The sequence below is a fragment of the Symphalangus syndactylus genome, chromosome 11 (genome assembly GCF_028878055.3).
Source record: "Symphalangus syndactylus isolate Jambi chromosome 11, NHGRI_mSymSyn1-v2.1_pri, whole genome shotgun sequence".
Lineage (NCBI taxonomy): Eukaryota > Metazoa > Chordata > Mammalia > Primates > Hylobatidae > Symphalangus > Symphalangus syndactylus.
Window position 1 is genome coordinate 63,009,270 of NC_072433.2, and position 25,205 is coordinate 63,034,474.

The 25,205-nt window shown below is 44.6% G+C and overlaps 1 protein-coding gene across 4 annotated transcripts; it reads left to right on the plus strand.

The window, feature by feature from the left end:
- Positions 1-155: 155 nt before the first annotated feature.
- On the plus strand, positions 156-18,121 carry GP2 (glycoprotein 2). Of its 4 annotated transcripts, XM_055299675.1 has the most exons (11): positions 156-205; positions 1,203-1,332; positions 3,419-3,859; positions 4,717-4,827; positions 7,219-7,430; positions 7,929-8,077; positions 9,262-9,507; positions 10,309-10,471; positions 11,615-11,699; positions 12,956-13,000; positions 16,409-18,121. In XM_055299675.1, the coding sequence occupies exons 2-11, from the start codon at positions 1,239-1,241 to the stop codon at positions 16,465-16,467; spliced, it is 1,605 nt and encodes a 534-aa protein (XP_055155650.1). In that variant the 5' UTR covers positions 156-205; positions 1,203-1,238; the 3' UTR covers positions 16,468-18,121. The 4 variants fall into 4 exon arrangements, with proteins under 4 accessions (XP_055155650.1, XP_055155651.1, XP_063468227.1 ...); XM_055299676.1 differs by lacking the exon at positions 3,419-3,859; XM_063612157.1 differs by having other exon boundaries at positions 162-1,332; positions 16,409-17,204.
- Positions 18,122-25,205: the final 7,084 nt, after the last annotated feature.

Sequence of the window (25,205 nt, forward strand, 5' to 3'; positions counted from 1 at the left end):
GCCCTTCTTTCACCATCCTTTGTGTAAGTGGCTTATCTCACCTCCACTCAACAAGCCCAGTGTATGGCCTAGAACTCCCATCATACCTGTGCACCAATTGAGGAGAGACACATGGGTGGGAAACTGCAATAAAAAGACGGCCCACAGCAGGCTGCATTCCCACGGCTGGCCAGAGGTGGAGGAACGCTTTGTGTTCTCATCCGAGGTAAGGCCTGCTTTAAGCCCCAGGAGGCTTCCTCCTGATCCTGGGAAATCTTGATCCACTGGACATGCTAGGATTCTTTGTTTCTGGAAATTTTTAGAACTCAGAAAGGAGTTTGGACCCTGGCCATTGTCAAGTGCTCCAGGTACCACTCTATGTCCAACTCAGCCATGCTTCCAGTCATCTGTGATGCTCCAGGCCTACAGATGCCACCCTCTTCCTTGTCCCAGATATTCCCACCAGGGAACTAGGTCACTATTGGGATCTCATCTCTAAGAATCACCAATCCTGGATGCTCCCCTATCCCTGCTGTCTCATAGCATACTCATGATATCCCTGGCCGAAACCGATCTCTATTTTCCATTGAAGTCTTCCAGAGGTTGTAGGAAGTTATCCAAAGATTTGGTCATTTAGGGAAAGGATTTCCCAGAAAAGCAAATGCCATCCACATGCTGGCAGGCTTTTTTGCAGCTTTCTTTCTGCCTCACCACCGCCCCCAACCCCCATTGATTTATTTATTCATCGTTAATCCTCTACTGAGTACTCCTTGTGTGCCAGATTCTGTACTAGGAGCAAGGAACGTGGGGCTCGGTTTGGCATGGTTCCACACTCACAGAAATCTACATGCGTAGAGGACATTTCAGGGGTCTCTTAGCAGCACCCAATGCATAAAACTAAGAAAGGGCAGCCATTACTTTTGTGTGCAGGTATTCACAGGTACCATATCCCTCTTTCTCTATCCAATCTCCAGAGAGCCTCTACTTCCACCTGAGCAGGGACCATCCTGAGACCTTTCTAGGACATTCTGCAGTACTAGCCAGCTCTAAGCTTGCCTTTGGTTTGCTTACTGTCAATTTTATCACCCATTATCTCACTCCATCTGTCCACAAGTCACACCTACTTTGAAACAATGCAGCTCTTTATGAAGGAAGTCAACGGATCTGTTTCTAAGAACATAGACATATGCCCTAGGCTTATCTGGGTCTTTCCTTTCCCATAGCTGCATGGGAAGTCTGCATAAAGCAAAGTGACCTGCATGCCTCACCTTATGGAAAGGATGGTGGGCTCTGGCCTCCTGTGGCTGGCCTTGGTCTCCTGCATTCTGACCCAGGCATCTGCAGTGCAGCAAGGTAAGTATTCTGCTTACCTGGCATCTCAGATATCAAGGAAGACCTAGCAAGTGAGGATAGAAGTGCAAAGAAGGTGGCTCGGGTAAGGAAGAGGAATTGGCAGTTCTAAAGCAAAAAACTCAGAGCTAGAAGTCAAGGGAAACATAATGAGAAGCAATGGAAATCAAGTCACAGCCTCTCAAAGAGCCTAATCAGAAGTTCCCCTGAAAGGGCAGTGGGAGCCAGTTAACATAACTTCCCATGCCCATATCTTTGGGAGATCAGAGAGCCCAGTTTAAAGAAGATCAAGAAATACATAACTCAGTCACCTTGTACTGGCAAGTGCCTTCTCCTTTTCCTGAAAGGGCTAGATTAAGTGATCTCTTTATGAAGTGGGCAATTCAGATACTTGCAGAAAGGAGTCTCAAGCTTAGAATTAGAGCGCAAATTTCAGCCCTGTGGAGGAGGGTGGGAGAGGGAACTGAGCTCATTGGAGGCCTCCAGTGGAAAAATACAGGGTGTGCAAGAAGTAATCTAAGAATAACAAATGCAGTGATTCCTTGTCTTAAAATAAGTACATGCATGAGCAAAGTCTGAAAATCTCTTTTTCTGAAAGGCCCTTCTAATGTGTATCATAAGCATGTGCAAAGCTTGAAAATCTCGTTTTAGAAAGCCCCTTTAATGTGTATTGTAAGCACATGATCCTGTGTGTGCACTTAGCTCCTTCTTCAGGCATCTACAGCATTCAACAAAACAGAACTAGAGAAGAGAACTAGCTTGACCCTGGTGCTGTGCTTGGCATTTTACACATATTATCACATTTAATCCTCTAACAATCTTTTAAGGCTTTCTTTCCCCAAATGAGGTGTATATATTCCAAGATGATTCTGGGGGTGCCTGGCAAACTCTTAACAAGCTTTTAATGGCTGTATGTTTATTTTGTATGCATATCTAAAAAATATAACTAGCACATGATATCTATGTTATCACAGATATTATTCTTTAAGATGAAACTAATTCTTAAAAGATAATCATTGAAAGAAACATTTTAAGTCAATAGTAAACACATGTATGACAAAGGTCATGACCCAAAGCATAGGAATGGATAAAGTTTGAGAACCACTGGTTCACAGGTGTGGTTTTGCCAATGAGTCTCAGGGGACTTAAGTCACCTGCCAAGGTCACCCAGCCAGCAGGTGTGGAATTGGATTTAAACTCAGCCTGACCAGCCTGTGGTCTTCCTCCTTCACTTCTGTGCCTCTTCATACATCACAGTTTCTAAAACTGTTTTTAAAAGTGGTAGATCAACAATCAGAAATGGTCTTGTTAGATCAGTCGTTCTCAATTGGGGGCGATTCCCCCAAGAGGACATTTGGCAATGCCTGGAGACCACTTTGGGGCATGCTGCTGGGATCTGGTAGGTAGAGGCCAAGGATACTCCTAAACATTCTGTAACACACGGCATGTCTCCTCCAATGAAGAATGACCTAGCCAAAATGTCAATAGTGCCAAGGTTGGGAATTCTTGCAATAGATTGTGCTACTGGTATGGAAAAATGTCTATGTTATATTAAGTAAAAAACGCAAGTGGAAAAAAAGATGTTGCACAGAATTAAACTTATTTTTATTTTTAAGAAAGAAATATATTTTAAACTTGCCTAAGAAGAAGGCTATATAACAAATTTATTGTTACTTCTGGGGATGAGATGGGCTTATGACAACTTTCATTTCTGCTTTATTCATTTTAATGATGTTTGAGGTTCTTTTTCAGTGAGCCTGTATTACATTTATAATGAGAAAAACAAATATTGGTCAAACAAGGCTGCTGTGCATGGATGCACAGGAAAGTACTTTGTTACTCTGAGTCAGGGAGGGAGGCTGTGCAGGACGGTGGCCCTAATGTCCTCAATGCCTGTAAAATACCACAGAAGGTCCTCACTGATTATTCTGCCCCCAAGGTGATGAAGTTGATGTTTAACTAATGGATCATGTGTGTATTGTCCTCACTGGAGTCCTTAGCACAGCCAAAATAGAGCATGGAGGGGAAAAAAATCCTGTAGGTTCTGGCATTGCTCAGTAAACCCAACTGCACTCTGTCACTTTCCCAGGTTACGGAAATCCCATTGAAGCCAGTTCCTATGGGCTGGACTTGGACTGCGGAGCTCCTGGCACCCCAGAGGCTCACGTCTGTTTTGACCCCTGTCAGAATTACACCCTCCTGGATGAACCCTTCCGAAGCACAGAGAACTCAGCAGGGTCCCAGGGGTGCGATAACAACATGAGCGGCTGGTACCGCTTTGTAGGGGAAGGAGGAGTAAGGATGTCGGAGACCTGTGTCCAGGTGCACCGATGCCAGACAGACGCTCCCATGTGGCTGAATGGGACCCACCCAGCCCTTGGGGATGGCATCATCAACTACACTGCCTGTGCCCATTGGAGTGGCAACTGCTGTTTCTGGAAGACGGAGGTGCTGGTGAAGGCCTGCCCAGGGGGGTACCATGTGTACCGGTTGGAAGGCACTCCCCAGTGTAATCTGAGATACTGCACAGGTGAGCAGCAGAGCCCTGGAGAAGGCAGCTATACAGCCAATGAGATGCCCCCCAGGCTCAGTAGAGTGAGTGGAGCAAGTCAAGAGGAGACAGGAAAGGATGCAGAGCAGCCTCGACTCAGCTCCTGCCCAGTGAAAACTCAATACAGTGGTTGTCAGACCTTCCAACATTTCAAGCCATAAATTCCCATTCAAGGGTGAAATTTCCCAGTTTATAAATGTGTGTAGCATAAAATCCAGAACTCATGCTCGTTCCAATTTTGGCTCCATTTGAGAAGTTCAATTTGCCTCCCTGAGCCTCAGTGTTCTGATCTGAAAAAAAAAAAAAGTGGGGGTAACAGCAAAAATAACAGCTAACACATAATGCTCACAATGTCCTTGTTGCTATCCTAAGTACTTCAAATGTATTAACTCGTTTGATCCTCTCCTCAGTTCCATGAGATAAGTGCTACCTAATTACCCCAATTAGGGGCACAGAGAGATTAAGGGACTCTCCTAGTATCACAGAGCTGGAGCATGGTACAGCTGGGATTTGAACTTGGCATTCTAGCTCCAGCATCCATGGGCTTAACCACCATGCTGTCCTTTCTCATTTTGATTGAACAGGCTAATACATTCCTTGTCCTTAGAATAGAGTCTTGCCTGTAGTAAGTGTTCAGGTGGCAGCTTTAGGGCTCTCACTTATCCCATTGGACTGGGAGTCAGGAAATCTGAGTTTGAGGCTTGACGCTTCCACTAAGTATCACACAACCTTGGCAAGATTCTTGTGCCCTGATGGAATGAGAGGATTGGACTTGGGGGCCTCAAGTCCAGCCCACACTGCATCCTGATCTTCTCTCTCCATGCCCCATCACCTAGACCCATCCACTGTGGAGGACAAGTGTGAGAAGTCCTGCCGCCCCGAGGAGGAGTGCCTTGCCCTCAACAGCACCTGGGGCTGTTTCTGCAGACAGGACCTCAATAGCTCTGGTGAGCGGCTCACTGGGCAAGTAACTACCATCCTGAGTGGGCAGGGCAGGAGGGAGGGAGCTTTAGAGGGTCAAGATAAGGTATAAAGCAGAGTGAGTGGCATGGACCTGAGGCCAAGGGAATGTGGGCTCTCCAATCCATTTGCTGTAATGCCAGTGGGTTTGCAAGGATAGTAGGGCAGGGTTGGAGCAAATTTCCAGGTCAGCTGCTGGGCCACGGCCTCAGGAAATGTTTCTGACATGGGCAGGCTTGACCCCTGAAGGATGAAGGCACTGAAGATGATAATTCTGCAAATGTAGAAGCTATGTTTTCATAGCCACAGGGTCTTCATGTCAGGGACATGGGCAGACTTCTGGGGACAAGTCACTGTCTCTGAGCCTGAATGTCCTCATCTGTAAAATGTGGATAAGGTAATAATAATACCCACCATACAGGACTATTATGATAACTAAATCAGAGCAGTCCAATTGGGCAGGCTCAGGGGGTGATGAATTTCTCGTCCCAGGAGGTAAGCAAGCAGAGTGTGATGGCACATGGGTAGGGATGTCATAGACAAACAAGCGCTAAGCCCTGGACAGGGGATGGATGAGCCTCCTGCTGAGATTATTTCCCTCCATCACTGAACTCTAACAAGGGCCTTTGATCTAGCCCTTGGCACAAGCATGCCTTCCTCTGAGCACACTACAAGTCCCTATGGAAGAGAGAGTGTTTTAGGCAGCAGGACAAGAAGGAGCATGACACATTTGGTATACGGAGCCACAGTATGAACAGGGCGATGCTTAGATGTGCCCGGCAGGAGCACCCTGAGAAATGAGGGGTAGGGAACAACCAACAACCTTGATCTCCTTGAAGACTCTTTCTGCTCATTGAGTGGATGAGGCCCCAGAGAATCAGTGTGGTTTTCTGGGGTTTGGGCTTATCACAGAGTCAGACTTTGGGCTTTAAGGAGGCCCTCCCTGTACCTGGATGGGCTCCAAGGACAGCCTCAGCTGACTGAGTGAGCAGGTGGCCTGCCTCAAGTCTTCATCAGTGGCCAGCACAATGATGACTGTCCAGTGGACCCCATTGCTTGCAGACACATCCCTCTGTGATCTGACTTTCACTTCCTTCTCCATCTCCCACACCCCGCTCTCATTGTAGGTTCCTGAGCCTCTGAACTCTGAAATTCCACAAATGCACTGTCCCCTCTATCCCATCTCCATGCTTTTGCCTCTCCTGTTCCCTTAGCCTGGGATGCTTTCACTTGCTTTACTCACTTGCAAAACTCCTACCCTCCTTTCAAATTTCATACCACTGTGAATCCTTCCCTGGCTTCACCAAGAGACTTAGATAGACCTTCTTCTCTGATCCCCCTCCATCTGTACATACTTCTGTCTGTATATTTATCATATTGAAGTGTAATAAACTGTTGATATGTTGGTGTTTACACAAGACCAAGAAATCCTCATGGGCCGAGTCCATGCCTTATTTACTTCATGTTGAATGCACCTAGCATTTGAGACGGTGGTTGGTAAAGTGGCTCATGCCTGTAATCCCAACACTTTGGGAGGCTGAGGTGGGCAGATCGCTTGAGGTCAGGAGTTTGAGACCAGCCTGGCCAATATGGCAAAACCCCATCTTTATAAAAATACAGAAATTAGCCAGGTGTGGTGGCGCATGCCTGTAATCCCATGCCTGTAATCCCAGCCTTGGGAGGCTGAGGCAGGAGAATCACTTGAATCCAGGAGGCAGAGGTTGCAGTGAACTGAGATTGCACCACTGCACTCCAGCCTGGGCAACACAGCAAAACTCTGTCTAAAAAAGAGAGAGAGAGAGAGAGAGAGAGAGAGAGAAGGTGGTTGGTAAATATATATTGAATCAATGCATTAATGAATGCAATAGAAACTGTCTTCCTATTAGTTTACTATTTGTCTCCCCTATTCAAATGTTAGCTCTATGAGAGTGGGAATTTTGTCAGTTTTGATAAGTGTTGTAGTCCCAGTGCCTGGCAGATAGTAGATGCTCAAGAAGTTGTGTGTTGAATAAATGTTAAGTTAAAATATGATAGCTCTGAACTTGGTCAGATGTGCTGACTCAACAAGGTAGCATATATCTAACTTCGATTCTAGTATGGAATGCAAGTCCATCCTGCCTCCCCAAATAACACAATCCCCAAGGGGATCTAGACCAAAAAACCTTAGCCAAGCCTGCACATAGGACCCTTGGAAATCTTGAATGAGGGGCCCCCTTTGCCAATCTCACCTACTGCCGGCCTAGGCATGAATTCCATCTGGATCCCTGGGACCTTCTAGTCTATGCAATCTTCTGGGTCATGGAGATGTTACCAAAGAGTAGGGAAAGTAGGCTTCCAGACTCATGTCCATTCCACTTGCCTTCATCTCTGCTTTGCAGATGTCCACAGTTTGCAGCCTCAGATAGACTGTGGGCCCAGGGAGATCGAGGTGAAGGTGGACAAATGTTTGCTGGGAGGCCTGGGTTTGGGGGAGGAGGTCATTGCCTACCTGCGAGACCCAAACTGCAGCAGCATCTTGCAGACAGAGGAGAGGAACTGGGTATCGGTGACCAGCCCCGTCCAGGCTAGTGCCTGCAGGAACATTCTGGAGGTAAGTGGCTTTCACACCACTGCTGCCAGAAGGTATGTGTTGGGCTGATGGGACCTATCATAGTAGCTCTGAGATCTTGGACAAGCCATTTAGCTTCCCTGAGCCCCCAGGGTTATGTGAGAGTGCACAAGTTGGTTTACATAAAGAGCTTAGTATAAGTCTGACATGTGAGTTTCATAAATGTAAGCTACAATTATGATAATTTTAATTAGGGATGGTGGGGGAGGGATGCACAGAGAAGCAAGTTTATTGGTTCCTGACTCTTCCCAAGGGTCGATAATTTATCGTTCTAGTTTTTTTCCTGGTGTCCTCATTCCCCTTCCCATAAAGTGTCAGTAACACTGAAGGAGGAGGTCCCTTGACCTCCATGAGCTCAAGAAGGTAGGATGGCTGCATGGTTAAGCAAATTGACTCTGGAAATCAGATCTGGATTTGATATACACCTACATACACATAAACATCTGTGTGTTTTTGTTTTTGTTTTTTTTTTTGCCAAAGAGAAATCAAACCCATGCCATCTACAAAAACACCCTCTCCTTGGTCAATGATTTCATCATCAGAGACACCATCCTCAACATCAACTTCCAATGTGCCTACCCACTGGACATGAAAGTCAGCCTCCAAGCTGCCTTGCAGCCCATTGTAAGGTATGGCATTGACCCTTGCCCTTTGACCCACAACCCTGGCAATAGTCACATCACACTTACTTCAAGTGCAGACCATGATGTCCACACCATACTGCCAGTCTCCTTCAGGAGCCTCCAGTCATTCATTCCACAAGTACTCATTGATTGTATATTAAAGGTGTTCAGCATGAACAAGGCAGACATAGACTATTCTGTGGATATTAAAGATTGTTATAACTAGGCAATGCAGCAACGTGAAACAGTGCTTACTAAATGTGCTAGAAAATAAAAACACAGGACAAGTTTATTCACCTTGAGGAACAAAGGTATTAAACAACTAATTAAATCAATAATTACTTATAAGCAAGATGAGTGCAATGTAAAAGAAACGTGGGGTACTTTGGGAGCAAGGAAAAGGGGTTCCAGACCTCTGTTGGTGGTGGGTTTGATGGGGACGGAAGAGCTTCCCTGCAGACGTGAGATTTAAGCAGAGACCAGCTTTTATTGGATAAACAGGTACCCCCGTCCCCAGCAGAAATAGCATCAGATAGCAATTTGGGCAAGGGCTTTTCTCTGTTTTGTTGTGTTTCTGTGCCTGAAATGGGGCCCTGTTAAATCAGTTCCTTAGCATCCCTAGACTTGCCAGGGGACTTTCTGAGATGTCAAAAATCCAGAGTGCCCATCTCATTCCCTATTGCTCCCTGGGATCACAAAGCAACAGGATCAGAAGATTAGACATTTTCTAATTCAGTGGTTTCCAGATGGTTTGGTGCTGGGGCTCCTGGTTCATAAAAAATCAAAATGAAAGCCATTTATCTTGTTAAAATTGGTGCTTCACTGAAGACTGTGGGTGGAATGGAGGGAAGAGATCTGTTGCTAAAAAATGTGAACACACAGAACTGGTTCTCAGCCCCACTCTCCAGGTGAGAAGATGGAGGTGTACACTCAGTTATTCCCTCAGCAAGGGAGATATGTGTAACCTGTCCTGCGGGGAGGATCGGTGGAAATCCCGATCCCGGAGACAGACTTGTCTGTCAAGTTTAGTGCCTAGAAGCTAATAAATGCTCAGTTTAAACGACTGAGTGATTAGTTCACTTAAGGATCCAAGATGTGTGTCTTTGCCTTCGTAAGTGTGTTAAGTAAGTGCAGGGCTTGATTTATGTTGTTCTCTGAGGTTTCCACTCCTGTGGCTTTCTTTTTCTCAGTTCCCTGAACATCAGTGTGGGCGGGAATGGAGAGTTCATTGTCAGGATGGCCCTCTTCCAAGACCAGAACTACACGAATCCTTACGAAGGGGATGCAGTTGAACTGTCTGTTGAGTCCATGCTCTATGTGGGTGCCATCTTGGAACAAGGGGACACCTCCCAGTTTAACCTGGTGTTGAGGAACTGCTATGCCACCCCCACTGAGGACAAGGCTGACCTTGTGAAGTATTTCATCATCAGAAACAGGTAACGAGCAATTCTGGAATTATCATTTGGCCTTACTAACGTTTACAGGAAAGTGTTCATCTCATCCATCCCCAGCAGACATGTAAGTTGTATTACATATCATAACCACAATCTTTGACCCAGAAATATCACTCCTGAGATTTTAGCCTAAAATATTAATACTAAATAGGTGGGTAGGGTAAATCAATGTCAATATTTTCCATTTCAATATTGTTGATAACTTTGGCAACAGGCTCATTGTTCAAAAATAGGGAATCAATTTGGTAGTGATGGATTATTACACAGAAGTGAACACTGGTCAATATGAAAACAATATGATAAATGTTGTGGGGTGAAATATCATTAAACATGCCCAGCTGACAAAAACAAGGGAAAAATGCATTTCTATAGATCATGATTTAAATTATAGTAATAATCCTAGCTAATATTTGTCATTGAGCTTAGCTATGTGCCAAGCAATATATGTGGATTATCTGATTAAATGCTCACATCAGTCTCATAAAGTGTATATTACTGTCTCCACTTTACAGATAAGAAAAGTAAGGCTCAGTAAGGATGAGTAACGTGCCCATAATCACTTAGCTAGAACATGGGTCAGGCTAGAATATAAAACCGGTCTGTTTCACTCCAGAGACTGTGCCCCAAATAATTTAAGCCATGTGAGCTTATGGATAACATCTTGGAGGAAACAGAGGAATAGAAAAAGTCCGCGTTATCATGATGGAGGGAACCCGAGGGACTCTTTAATTTTCTCCACTGATGTTTTTAGAAGTTACACCTTTGCCCCTGTCACCCTCCCAGCTGCGCAAATCAACGTGATTCCACCATCCACGTGGAGGAGAATGGGAGGTCCTCGGAAAGCCGGTTCTCAGTTCAGATGTTCATGTTTGCTGGACATTATGACCTAGTTTTCCTGCATTGTGAGATTCATCTCTGTGATTCTCTTAATGAACAGTGCCAGCCTGTGAGTGTCTCTTTGAACTGAACTCTTCAGAGCCTGGCATGGAGCCTGGTACCTGATAGGCCTTCCGTATATATTTATTGGAATTATGAATGGAGGGAGGGTGGGATGGAGGGGAAAGGGAGGGAAGGGAAGAGAAGGGAAAGGGGAAGAGGAAAGAGAAGGGGAAGGGAAGGAAGGAGAGAAGGGAAGGGAATGGGAAGGTGAAGGGGAAGAGGAAGGGGAAGGGAAGGTTAAGGAAGTGGACGAGGAAGGGGAAGGAGGGAGGGAAAGGAAGGAAGGGGAAAGGGAAGAGGGAGGGAGAAAGGAATACAAAAAGGATGGAGAAGGAAAGGAGGGACAGGGAAGGAGAGAAGGAAGGAAGCAGGATGAAGAGACGGAAAGAGATGGATAGGTGTATGGATGGGAGGGAGGGAAGAATGAAGGATAAATAGATAGACTCTAGGTCTCCTGAAGGCCCATATCTAAGCAATTTTTGTGTCCCCAGGAGGCAGATTTGATAAAGAAATCTGTCTACTAGATTCCATTGGCATCTTTTAAATGATTATAATCATAGATGACTTTTTTAGCGCTTGCACTTTGTCAAGCACCATGCTAAAACTTCTGCATACCTTTTCTAATGTAACTCTCAGAACAACCCTGTAAGTAGATTATTTTATCTACTCCACTGTGAGGGTCAGAGAAGTCCTTGCCCACAGGGCCACACACAGTTAGAAAATATCAGAGCCAGGGTGTGCCCCAGCCGAGAGGTGACTCCAGTGCCCCTGCTCTTGCCTGCATTTGGAACTGCCTGTGAATAGTTGGCATTTTCTGAGTGCTTACTTTGTGCCCACGTGTTGCAGGCACATCTCATTTTCATCTTCACAACCAGGTAGGTATTATTTAGTCATTGTAGAGAGGCAAAGTCATTGGCCCCAAATTATATAGCTAAAAGAAAGTCTCTACTTGATGAGATTCAAACCTAGATTTGTTTGGCATGACAGTGATAATTTTCTAGATTGAGATAACCACAGCATCGGAATTAGGGCCATAGCGTGAACCAGTTCTGGATCCAGTTCTTGGTCCAGAGCTGCCCATTGTAAAAGCAGTCTAGATAGAATCCAGGCATTTAAATTTTGATATAATAAAAGTTCATTATCCCTACAGTCTTGCTCAAGAAGTCAAGTCCGCAGTGAAGTACCGGCCATCGACCTAGCCCGGGTTCTAGATTTGGGACCCATCACTCGGAGAGGTAAGGGGCCAAATCCCAGTGACAAGACCAGCTGGCTGAGTGTTGACAGTTAACCACAGATGCCTGGGGTCACCAGCCCAACTTCTCAGGGCTTTTCTACCACCTCAGTCTGACCCTTACTGAAAAACCTATTCTTTGAGATGCTTTGGGTAATAACAACAATATTGTCATTTGGACCTCCTGTGTGCTTAGAGACCAGGCTAAGCTCTTGCATCCATCAATTCACTTAATCCTCCCATGCCTGTGTCCATTTTACAGGTGAGAAACTAAGACTCAGAGAGATTAAGTGACTCGCCCAAGATCCCCCTGCTCATGAGTGGCTAGAGTTAGGATTGAACCCAGCTCAGTCTGATTCCAAAACATGTGGCCTTTTCCTTATGCCACCTGCTTCCAGGCCCCCATAATTCAGTTCCTGATGGGTGAAGTGTAAGTCCTAAATCCCGTTTAAATGCAACTTTGTTTTCTGGTGAATGACTGTGTTTTCCAAAATTCCTTTACGGTATTCTGGAGCATAATATAGGGGAGGCTTTCCAATGGCTCCTCATATTTTCATCCATCCTACTCATGGGTTTACAGTAGTGTTTAGTTAGTGTTTTTATTTCCACCAGGATGGAGAAGTGGAAGAATGAAAGCCTTTTTTTTCCCCTAAAGAAATTAAGATGCAGTAATGTTGGTAATAATAATACCTTCTTTGTGCCTGGCACTTTGTCAAATGCCTTTGTATGCATGATCACTTTGAATGCTCACAGTAGGTGAGGGAGGTAAGCATTATCACCATTTCCATTCTCCAGAGCAAACGGAGGCTGTCTCATGAAGGAGGCTCTGCCCTGAGTTTTCCTACCATTTTACTGAGCTCTCAACTTGAAGCCTCAAGTGGCATCACAGGGTAACTTGGTGGATGTTAAGAACTTCCACTTTTGAATCAGACATACTGGGGTTTGAATCCCAGCTCTGCTACTGACTGGCAAGGTCAACTTGGTAAGTCCCTTAACATCACTGAGCTCCAGTCTTCTCATCTGTCAAATGGGGATGAGACTACTTTCTTCACAAATCTGTTAGGAGGATTAAGTCTAAGATGCATGCAAAGTGTCTAGAAAGGTACCTGTGCCCGATCCTAGATGCCCCCACAATGTGGCCACAAACTTGCCAGTGGTTGTGATGGCCAGGTCTAGGAGGATGTGAAGCAGTTATGGCCATAGTGTTGCAGTCACTGGAGCATGACTGAGGAAACCCACCCCTTCTGCTCTTGTTCACAGGTGCGCAGTCTCCCGGTGTCATGAATGGAACCCCCGGCACTGCAGGTACATCATTTTCTCATGCCTTTCCCACAGCTTTCTCAACTCTCCTTTCTCTTTTCAATTCTGCCCCTTTTACGGCCTGGACCATATGCTAGGGACACTGACATTAATCAGACCTAAGATTGGCCTTTGAGATGCCCACAGTCTAGTAGAAGAGAGTCCTTTACCAAGAAATATATACTGAGCGCCTACTGTGTGCCAGGCCTTGTTCTAGGCACTGAAGATGTGATGCCAAACAAAACAGCCCAGGTGCCTAACCTCATAGAGCTTTTGCACCAGTGTGGAAAGTAGAAAATAAAAAGTAAACATGGTACTTTAGAAATAAAGAAAGTGATGTGATAGAAGAGTAATAATGCCTTAAATAAAATAGAAGTTCATTTCTTTTTTTGCAAACTCAAGAACATTTTTTTTTTAATTCATTTTACTTTAAGTTCTGGGATACATGAGCAGAACGTGCAGGTTTGTTACATAGGTATACATGTGCCATGGTGGTTTGCTGCACCCATCAACCCGTCATCTAGGTTTTAAGTCCCGCGTGCATTAGGTATTTGTCCTAATGGTCTCCCTCCCCTTGCCCCCCATCCCCTGGCAGGCCCTGGTGTGTGATGTTCCCCTCCCTGTGTCCATGTGTTCTCATTGTATAGACGTTAATTTCTGTCACACATAAATGAAGCTTAGAGGCAAGCTGTCCAAGGCTAGTGGGGCAGCACCATAAAGCTGTCAAAGACCCAGGCTCCTTCCAACTCATGCCTCCACCGTCTTTGAGGTGTGGCCATCATCTTCATGTTCCAAGATGGCAGCCAGAGCTCCAACCTTTGTATCCAGGCAGCAGGATGGAGGGAACAAGGAAGAAGCCAATGAGTGTTAAAAGACATTCCTGAAAGCTGGCACCTTATACCTCCACTTACATCTCATTGGCTGGTGCTTGGTCACATGCCACACCTTGCTGCAAAGAAAGCTAGGAAATGTAATCTTTACTCTGGGTGGGCCATGTGCCTAACCAATGTTTGATGGCTTTATTATCAAGGTAGGAAGGAAGAATGACTATCAGAATGGATAAGTGGTCAGAAAAACTTTCAGAGTAAGTGATGTTGAAGCCAAATGAGAAAAATGAGTTGGAGGTGCAAATGTTAGGGGAATGAGCCCCATACACACGGGAACATCAACAATTCATTGCACAAGTGAGACTGGCACTTGAGCAAATAAATGACAAGCAAGTAGATAGTACAGAAAGAGTACATAAAAGGCTAAATAACTATATTGGATATGGTCTGGAAAGAATTTCACCAGGTAGTAACATCTGAATGGGGTTTTGATGAATGACTTGGAGCTAAACAAGCTGACTAATAAAAGAAATATCACACACACACACACACACACACAGAGAGAGATAGAGAGAGAGAGCGAGACAAAGAGAGACAGAGAGAGAGTGATAGATAACATTTTTACATTTTTTACATATTTATAGGGTACTAAAAATATGTTTTGGACAAAATGGAAAGCACATACTATTAAGATTTGCTTTCCCACAAAATGACCTATACTGGTGAACCCAAACATGAAAAGGTTCTTTCCATCCTCAAAGCCCAAACTTAGATGGCAGTTTTTAAATTTCCCAAATAAGTCCAAGATGGACTCTCTATGTTCAGTGCTAGCATTCAGAAAATGCTAAGAAAAGTCACGCTCATTGAGAGGAGTGGTTAGAGCTCATTCTAAAAGCAGCTTAGGCCAGGTGCAGTGGCTCATGCCTGTAATCCCAGCACTTTGGGAGGCCAAGACGGGTAGACCACCTGACGTTAGGAGTTCAAGACTAGCCTGACCAACATGGAGAAACCCTGTCTCTACTAAAAATACAAAATTAGCTAGGCATGGTGGCGCATGCCTGTAATCCCAGCTACTTGGGAGGCTGAAGCAGGAGAATCGCTTGAACCCGGGAGGAGGAGGTTTCAGTGAGCTGAGATTGCGCCATTGCACTCCAGCCTGGGCAACAAAAGCGAAACTCCATCAGAAAAAAAAAAAAAAAAAAAAAAAGCAGCTTGAAGTCAGGAACCTCAAGTCTCATTCCTTTCTGCCAGTCCTTCTGGTTAGCCTAGTGCCTGGAACAGTGTGGTTTCCCAGTAGAGTTTGCCGAATTGACTAATTTCCAGAATGGGTGGTAGATTTTGGACACTTCTGGACAGAGAGGGGATCAGTCTGATGTTGAGGCAGCCTACCCACCACAAGAGGGCACTTTTGGTTTTCATTGTCTGCTATCACAATCATCTTTGATGTTTTAGAATTAATTGAACATCAACCTATTTTTATAATTATAACTTTTTGTCATGTACTGTTCTGAAATTTACGATATTTCTCTCCTCACTTCTAGGACATCAGCCAGTTACTTTGAAACTGGGGTAATGGGGAGATTTTATAATTTGCTAGTATGGCAGGAAGGCTCACATGTTTCTCCTAGGCCCTCTGATACAAGACCATTATCATCTGGGATCCACGTCCTTCACTGAAACTGAGTACACAGTGATGTGCCAAAGAGATACAATCCCAGTAGAACTAGATCTTAGAGTCTAGCTTTTAAAACCAACATTTATATAGTGTTTACCATGTGCCAGGCAATGGTCTCAATGCTTAATATGAACTCACTCATTTAAGCCTTACAAAAATCCAGTGAAGTCATAGGTGCTATTAATATTTCTCTTTGGCATACAGGAAAATACAGGCAGAGAGGTTTAATAACTTTTCTGGGACTGCCCAGCTAGGTGTAGAGCTGAGATTCTAAGCTAAGTAATCAGGCCTCAGAGGCAGTGCTTTTTAACCTCTGTGTCTTTCTACCCCTTCAGTATTAGTCAGCGTAAGTAATGCTAGCTGCTATAACAAACAGTCCCTAATCTTCTGTGTCTTTACACGACAGTACTGTTTCCCACTAAATCACTGGGGGAGGGGATGCAGTTCTGCTCCATGTAGTCGTCAGGAGCTTGGGCTTCTACTACCTTCTGGTAACTTCTGGCAACTCCACTATCCCCTGCAAGTCCTATCTTGGATCCTCTGCATCTGCTCCCTAGATGGTTGATGAGAGAGCAACAGGATATATAGGAGGCTTTAAGGATCAGACCTAGAAATGGCACAGATGACTTCTATGCACATTTTATTGGCCAGATTCAGTCACATGGCCCCACCTACTTGCAAAGGACACTGGGAAAAATTGCCTTCCTCTGTGTCCAGAGGAAAATGAAAAAAACGGTTGATGATTAGATAGCTTTGCCTCTACCATGTGAGTCCCAGAGACTAGAACTAGGCCAGATATTAAAGGTGCTTTGCCTTTCTCATCCTTGTGTTGCGAAAGACAAAGAGGCCAACTTACATTTGCTCCTGACTCCCAAAGCCCAACACTTGACAGTCATCTTTCTTGTATTTCAGGGTTCCTGGTGGCCTGGCCTATGGTCCTCCTGACTGTTCTCCTGGCTTGGCTGTTCTGAGAGCTCCGCTGAGCATCTGGCCTTGAAGTTTGTGTTCTTCCCTCTGGCAATGGCTCCCTTCAGCACTTCTGCTTTCCACTCCAATTCACACAGTCTTGGTATTAACAGACTCAAGGCCAGGCTAGGTTTAGGGAAAGGGAAGAGCCTTCACCTTCTTTAAAACTCTCGGCTGGGCGCAGTGGCTCATGCCTGTAATCCCAGCACTTTGGGAGGCTGAGGCAGGTAGATCACCTGAGGTCAGCAGTTCGAAACCAGCCTGGCCAAAATGGTGAAACTCCGTCTCTACTAAAAATACAAAAATTAGCCAGGCATGGTGGCAGGCGCCTGTAATCCCAGCTACTTGGGAGGCTGAGGCAGGAGAATTGCTCGAACCCAGGAGGTGGAGGTTGCAGTGAGCTGAGATTGTGCCATTGCACTCCAGCCTGGGCAACAGAGCAAGACTCTGTCGCAAACAAAGAAAAGAAAGAAAGAAAGAAAAGCAACATAGTGGGGTTACTGTCAATCTGTCCTGGGCTGCCCTTTTCATTTGTTAATGGGACCTTGAAAGCAAGCTTGCTAGGTGCCCTCCATGGCTCCAGCCTTTACCGGAAGTGTGGCGCATGTTTTTAACTTCAGGGAAGAGGTATCCTGTCACTGGGGTATGGGATGAGCATGGAGAATAGGCACCGGCCGTGATTCCTTCCTAAGCATCTCCTGTTCTAACTGCTCATGAATTGAAGAAACTGACCCTTGTGTTCACTCTGCTTCCTCTGATTGTTTCTATCATAGTTTCCGAAAATTGCCATGGGAACATATCAAAGGGCCACTTTTGGAGACTCTGCTCCAGGAAAAACTAGTCCCCATAGCTCCCCTATCCCCTACCACACCACAGACATGCTGTGACTTAGAGAACTACACAAACATCCTTGGGACCTAGATGCTGGAGGAATGACTTGATTTTGATGCAGAAACTCCATCACGCAAGGGAGTACCTCTCACTGTAAACAGTGCTGTGCTTGCTCTGAAGGGTTAAGCAAGGAGTCCCAGCAGAAGCAATGCACCAGTCCTGCTATGGGAATGTAACTGCAAAGCCTAGGAGATGGGTGAAGTCCCTTTCTGGAGACCTTTAATGAGTACTTCAAAGCACTCGACAAAGATGCAACAAATAGAGCATCACACATACACAGGCATTAATACTCACGGGAATATAGATGCTGACATGTGTACACTGACTTATGCCCTTCCCACAGCTACAGATAAGGCCTCACAAAGTTGGCCTCAGAGACACATCAGGAACCAAGGTGGACCAGCAGGTGCCGAGCATGTGTATCTGCTTGGAGGAGAGGTTCCAATGTGCTGCCTTGTTCAGGGATGGTGTGGTTGCAAGAAACAGAAACCCATTACAATTTCTCAGGCAAAAAGGGAGTTAATTATAAGGACATAAGAGCACAAAGTTCAAGTGCAAGAGATACATCCAGGCTGCACAAGCTCCGGGAGTGGGGTCTGGCAAGGCAAAAGAAACCAAAGTTTGTCTTGCCTTCTGTTCCTCTTTCTGGAGCCACCTAGCCTTTTATGACTGTGTATCTTTGCATTGGCTTTGTTTTCTTTTTATGTCTCTGAAGCCAGCTTTTCCTGTTCACTCATCCCTTGATAAAATATGGATATTGTAGCTTCACATCACTTCCTAATTCAGGGACCAACAGAGACTGGTTAGCATGTTGCTATCCCACCTCCAAACTGCATCAGGGAATTTGATTTCACTGCTTTGGTCAGGGTCCAATAGTCTGGGCCAGGGGACTGGGACCATCTAGCACATAGCCAAAGGGGCTGACCTGATGGGGCAGGTCTGACACAAATGGGGTCGTTTCTTCGACAGACATCCCAAGGGCCACTATGATAGTGGCTTCTGTAAAAGAGGGGGTTCCCGAGAAGAATTGCATTCTGTTTCCCAGTGAGTTAGAGGAGTTATACCTACTACATCCCAAGGCAGGTGGCATGGTAGAAATAGGCCTGAAAGAGAGGTCAGGTTCTAACCTTCTCCCGTCTCTGAGGCTCAGCTGCTCCCTTCTGTAGAATAAAAGGGGTTGGTCTATAACAAGATTTTCAAAAATTTAGAGTAGTGGAACTTTACAATTTGACATGGACATCCAGAGATTAAAAGCAAATAGATTCTTGTTGATGTCAGGTGGGGAGCTTAGCTCTCCCATTCTGTGATTCCTTTCTCTGAAGGCCCTCAAAGCAACTCCATAATAACTCACAGAGCTGCCAGAGCCAATGTTTTGGAGCACCCGGGGACATATGAACTCTAATATAACTTCCAGGAGAAAGTACATAGGATTCCACTTAGAGCCAATCTCAGCTATCTATCTGTCTGGCTACCTATCATCTATCTATCTATCTATCTATCTATCTATCTATCTATCTATCATCTATCTATCTATCTATCTATCTATCATCTATCTATCATCTACCTCCTATCTACCTATCATCTACATACCTATCTACTCAATTATCATCTACCTAGCTAGCTATTTACACTTTTTTGTTTTCTACAAATGGGCATGTTGTCTGAATAACAATCTCTGAATGTCCAGTCCACTTCATTCATTCAGTCAATACAAATTTGCTTAGCAGTTTTTATGTCCCAGGTCCAAGGGCCTGGGTACAATAATTAATTAGACACAATCCCTTCCCTTGGAAGATTCACAATCCTGGCAGAACACAAACTCACATAGAGGCACTCACAGGCAAACCACAAACACACATGCCCACTTACCCACACACACAGGCCTGTATACCCAGAGGCATCTATTCACACCAACACACATTCTAACAGACACACATATCAACCTCATGTGCCCAAAGGCACAGAGAATCTCAAGTCAGCCACTTACATATTTATTGTCATGAATTACTTTGTAACAACCAATATTTTTAACACCCCCTATGTATAAGGCATTATTTTAAGTGCATTTTGGGCATTATATCATTCCACCCTCACATTAGACATTGAAGGTAGCCACTGTTATTACCTTCACTTTAGTGATGAGTAAACCAATGCTTTAAAAAGATAATTACTCAAAGGCCTATAGCTTTTAAATGCTGATTTCAGGGCTTGAACCCAGGTAGCCAGACTTTGAAGCAAATGCTCTTAACTAGACACTGTATCCTGCCTCCATTTATATATAACACTTAACACACACACACAGTGCGGCACCCATATACACACATACGTATATGTGTATACATATATGCACCCACTTGCAAACAGGTATGTGGACAGACACATGCATTTTCCAGCAAAGGCCCTCACACATACACAGGCATTAATACTCATGGGCATATAGATGTTGACATGTGTGCACTGACTTATGCATCATGATTTAGATGCAGACACATCAATGGAACTTCACATATAACTTAATACAGAAAAAAAATACCCACAGAGACACTCCAATACACACACATATGTCTGCACATACACACATACATATATATACATAAACACACACATACGTCCCTACAAGACACAGGATCTGGATCCAACTTTCCTAGAACCAGGATTCCTGCCATGTTTCTCTCCCATCAGCTTACATCTCCCACCCCTAGTGATGTTCAGCTGGGCTCTGGGGCAAGATAAATTCCAGCTGCAGAGGGCTCAGTGAAATGGGCCCCGGACTCAGCATCTGAAAGTTCTGGAGAGTAAGGATGTTGGGAATAGCAAGAAGCAACCTGAAGACTAGTCTTGCATACCCAGGAAGACTGGCCTCTCAGGTCTGCAGAAGCCTTTGCAAGCAGCTGGTAGAGGATGCCGAGTGGCTTAAGGTGCCCTGCCCTCCAAGAACTTAACTCTTCTTGGGGAAACAGAATGCGGATACTAGGCAGCAAAAGCTTAGTAGTGTAAGACTGAGACAGACATTGCAAGACTCAGAGAAGGGAGAGCTCAGCTCAGCCTGGGAGAAGAGGGAAGGGTTCAATCCCAGTCCCTTCATTTCATGGATGAAAATTAAGTTCCAGCAAAGACAAGTGGAATGTCCATCCTTAATGACCAGGCAGGGATGAAGGGGACAGGGAGAAAGGTAAAACTGGTCACCTGAAGGAAATTTGGCATGGGAACCCCAGAGGATACACGCCACCCATCCTAACTCATTTCATAATCTCTCCTCACTCCGTTCCTCTCTTTCAGCCTCTTTCTCCTGTGAAGGGCCAGAAATCACCCTCATATTTTCTATCATATTAGATTCTCCCTTCTAAAAGTCTATCAAATTGATCCACTTTTCTTCAACCCCATTGAATCTGATCTTTTCTGGGCTACTTTCATCTCTCACCTTAACCACCATAATAGCTTCTTAAGTGGCCTTTCTCCAGGCTCACCTCTCTCAATCCATTCTCTACTCTGCAGCTAGTGAGCATTTAAAACAAAAGTCACTTTCTCCTTTAGATCGCTCCAGAGGCTCTTTACCTTCTGTAGGATGAGTTCTGCCTGCTTACCTGACAGATCATGTTCTTTGCCTGCCTCTCCAGCCTTAGCCCTTAAACATATCCCCTTCATAACCCAGCTTCCAGTGCCACAGAATTTCTCAGGCTCCCTGAGCTGTTCTATTGCGCTCTACCCTACTTTTGTGTGCTGTTTTGCTGCCTGAAGGACACTTCCCCTCACTGGGGTTATTTCTCCTGTGAAGGCTTCCTGGATCCCCCTGTCCAGTGTAGAGTAGGCAAATCAATCAATAGAAAATAGACACACAAATGACAAATAATAGAATCAGCAGACCAGAAAGTCAACACAGTTTAAAAAATACATTCAATTTTTTCAAGAAAGTAGAGAAAAGCATGAGCATGATAAAGAGAGAAAAGGAAGCTAAATATTTAAAAAAAACTACTACCCTACTTTATGACCTCTTCTTTACAAACTTTTTTTTTTTTTTTTTTGAGATGAAGTCTCACTCTTTTTGCCCAGGCTAGAGTGCAGTGGTGTGATCTCGGTTCACCACAACCTCCACCTCTCTGGTTCAAGCAATTCTCCTGCCTCAGCCTCCCGAGTAGCTGGGATTACAGGTGGCTGCCACCACGCCTGGCTATTTTTTGTATTTTTAGTAGAGATGGGGTTTTACATGTCGGCCAGGCTGGTCTCGAACTCCTGACCTCAGGTGATCTGCCTGCCTTAGCCTCCTAAAGTGCTGGGATTACAGGCATGAGCCACTCTACAGACTTTTATAATCACATGTAGTATCTGCATCTGAAATTGTTTTTACATCTGTCCCACCTGCACTCTTCACCCCAGGCTGTTAGTTCCTTGAGGACAAGGACTTCGTCATATTCAAACATTATTGGTCGAATAAATGAAGAAACAGGCTGCATCGTTTCTCTTTATCCTTTTACCTCCTCTATCATCCTGCTGTTATCTTCCAGAATGAGAAGAAACAGCTTCACAGGAAAAGTAGAGGAGGTTTTCCCACTTGAATAATTATGGTGAAAGTGCCAAATCAGAATGTGAAATAGGAATTCTGGGCTCTGTACCAGAAATTTACTCCTATGCTGTTAGCTGATGTTAAAGAGGGTGGATTTCTTTTCCCTTAGGTCTCATCTTCTGTGCCTTCAGGGAAAGTTGGTTGGAAGTTTGAATGGTTTGTTGTTGTTGTTGTTGTTTTGTATTAAGGAGGGCTGTAATGGAACCAATACAATGGTTATTGATGGAGAGTAAGTTGAGAGAAGCTCAAGGGTGATTATTTAATGGCAGGAGGGGGAGAAAAAAAAGTAAATCTATGAGCTTGGGACACCAAGTCCAGAACTTCATGCATATAACAGCCAATTAGCAATCAAATTTTAGAAAGTCTTAGAGAGAGACTTGCAAACACACAAATATCAGAAAAAGCATTTGTAGCAGAGACCAACCAAAACACTGGATTCTGGGAGCCTCTGTCTGAGAATGAAATTAGCTTTGTTTCATAGAAGACTTTATAGGCTTTATAGGGGAGACGGGGAAGGACCTAGCTGTGCATATTTCATTTCAATGCATAAACATATACCTATAAACCTACAAGACACAGGATCTGGATCCAACTCTCTAAGAACCAGGACTTGGACTGTGGGTCCCAGAACATCCATGAAAGTGTTCCCACTTCTTATATGGAAGATGAAAGTAGTAGCTGCCCTAATTACCCGAGGGCTGCTAGAGAGATGAAGGAGACAAGGGATAGGGTGTGTAGTCACTTTGCAATGCATAAAAACTAGTTCAACCACTGTGGAAGACAGTGTGGTGATTCCTCAAGGATCTAGAACTAGAAATACCATTGGACCCAGCCATCCCATTACTGGGTATATACCCAAAGGATTATAAATCATGCTGCTATAAAGACACATGCACACGTATGTTTATTGAGGCACTATTCACAATAGCAAAGACTTGGAACCAACCCAAATGTCCATCAATGATAGACTGGATTAAGAAAATGTGGCACGTATGCACCATGGAATACTATGCAGCCATAAAAAATGATGAGTTCATGTCCTTTGTAAGGACATGGATGAAGCTGGAAACCATCATTCTGAGCAAACTATCATAAGGACAAAAAACCAAACACCACATGTTCTCACTCATAGGTGGGAATTGAACAATGAGAACACTTGTACACAGGAAGGGGAACATCACACACTGGGGCCTGTCATGGGGTGGGGGGAGTGGGGAGGGATAGCATTAGGAGATATACCTAATGTAAATGACGAGTTAATGGGTGCAGCACACTAACATGGCACATGTATACATATGTAACAAACCTGCATGTTGTGCACATGTACCCTAGAACTTAAAGTATAAAACAAACACACAAACAAACACACAAAACACATCGTACGGGTTCATGCCTGTAAGCCCAATGCTTTGGGAGGCCGAGGCAGGTGGATCACCTGACACCTGGTCAGGAGTTTGAGACCAGCCTGGCCAACATGGCGAATCCCCGTCTCTACTAAAAATATAAAAATTAGCCAGGAGTGGTGGTACATGGCTGTAATCCCAGCTACTCGGGAGGCTAAGGCAGGAGAATCACTTGAACCCGGGAGGCGGAGGTTGCGGTGAGCCGAGATTGCGCCATTGCACTCCAGCCTGGGCAACAAGAGTGAGACGCCGTCTCAAAAAAAAAAAAAAAAAAAAAAAAAAAGAAAAGAAAAAATCATACAGCAGAAAACTGCAGCATTCTCATCACCATCATTACTACTATTATTCCCATTTTAATGGACTAAGCTGTTTCTCACTTCTCTTTATTTTCCCTCTTACTTCCTAGATGTGGCCAAAAAATGCCATTAAAAAAAAACCTTTACATCTGCCAGAAATAGGGCTCATGGGAGCATGTGGGAGGGTGTCCCCCTCCCTCAGCACATGGAATAACACTTAATGAATACTTAATACATATAAATCGGCATGCTAAACATTTTAAATTTATCATCTAACTTAATCCCAAGGAAAGAAAAGAACTTTTATCGAGGAATGTGAGCTCTTTCAAATTATTAGGCCCAGAGAAGCATTCAAATGATACAGCAATCACATCTTATTCTCCCCCTATAGAGCTATGTATTCATCTGTCGAAACTGCCTGCTATTGCCACAAGTAGCTATGAATTAACCTAATAACACCTCACTGGACACAACATCCCACAATCTAAGGCTTAACAATGGGTAGCCAATCACTAATCAATGTTATTTCTGCAAATCAATGAGAATCCGCGGCAGAACTTTGTATCAGTCCAATCCTTGCCCCCTGCCTTTTTTGCCTTTAAAAATCTGCCTGTAATAAAGGCCAAGTGGAGCTCATATCCAAGGTGACTGATGTCTGAATCTTCCTTATCCTGGCTCAAGTAAACTCTTTACATCATATACTTTGCTTCAGCCTCTTCCTTTGATATAGGGGCTGTTATTCCATTTTACAGAGGAAGAAACAGGCACGAAGAGGTTTAAGGAACTCCTTGACGTCATACAGATAACATGGGCCTGCCATTTGTTTAGTGCCTACAGATGGATCAGCACTTCAAATCACAGATAAGGAAGGAAGAGACAAACATTAGGGAACCTGCTCCAGGTTGCACAGTTAGGAAGTGACAGAATGCAAGATTCGAACTTGGATTCGCTTAAATGTAATACAGGCGCTCTTTCTGCCTCCCTGCCTGACCCTTGATGCTGGACAATGACAAATATAAAATCTACCTCAGGCTGGGTGTGGTGGCTCACATCTGTAATCCCAGCACTTTGGGAGGCCAATGCGAGTGGATTGCTTGAGGTCAGGAGCTCGAGACCAGCCTGGCCAATATGGTGAAACCCCGTCTGTACTAAAATACAAAAATTCACCAGGCGAGGTGGCAGGCACCTGTAGTCTTAGCTAGTATAGGGAGGCTGAGGCAGGAGAATTGCTTGAACCCAGGAGGTGGAGGTTGCTGCGAGCTGAGATGGCGCCACTGCATTCCAGCCTGGGCGATAGAGTGAGACTCTGTCTCAGAAAAAAAAAAAAAAGAAAGAAAAAAGAAAAACAACAATAAAAAACCTACCTCAGAACTGTGGCAAGACGTGTGTGTACATATGTGTGCCTGTGCATGAAAGCATACAAATGTGCATAGTGTGTATGTGTGTATGCATGTGTGCATGAGTGTGCCCGTGTGCATGTGTGTACATGTGTGACCATATGTGCACATCTTTGTGTGTGCATGTGCTGACAACTCCTAGTTAACGCAGGCAAGGGTAAATGATACTGCATCCATTCTTCCTGAGAAATTGTT

What these genes read in the sequence shown, in the direction of transcription:
- GP2 (XM_055299675.1), top strand. Translation starts at nt 1,239, where the DNA reads ATGCCTCACCTTATGGAAAGGATGGTGGGCTCTGGCCTCCTGTGGCTG. An exon ending in TATTTCATCATCAGAAACAG is followed by an intron (nt 9,508 to 10,308) that starts GTAACGAGCAAT and finishes TCACCCTCCCAG; the next exon opens with CTGCGCAAATCAACGTGATT. An exon ending in TTAATGAACAGTGCCAGCCT is followed by an intron (nt 10,472 to 11,614) that starts GTGAGTGTCTCT and finishes TTATCCCTACAG; the next exon opens with TCTTGCTCAAGAAGTCAAGT.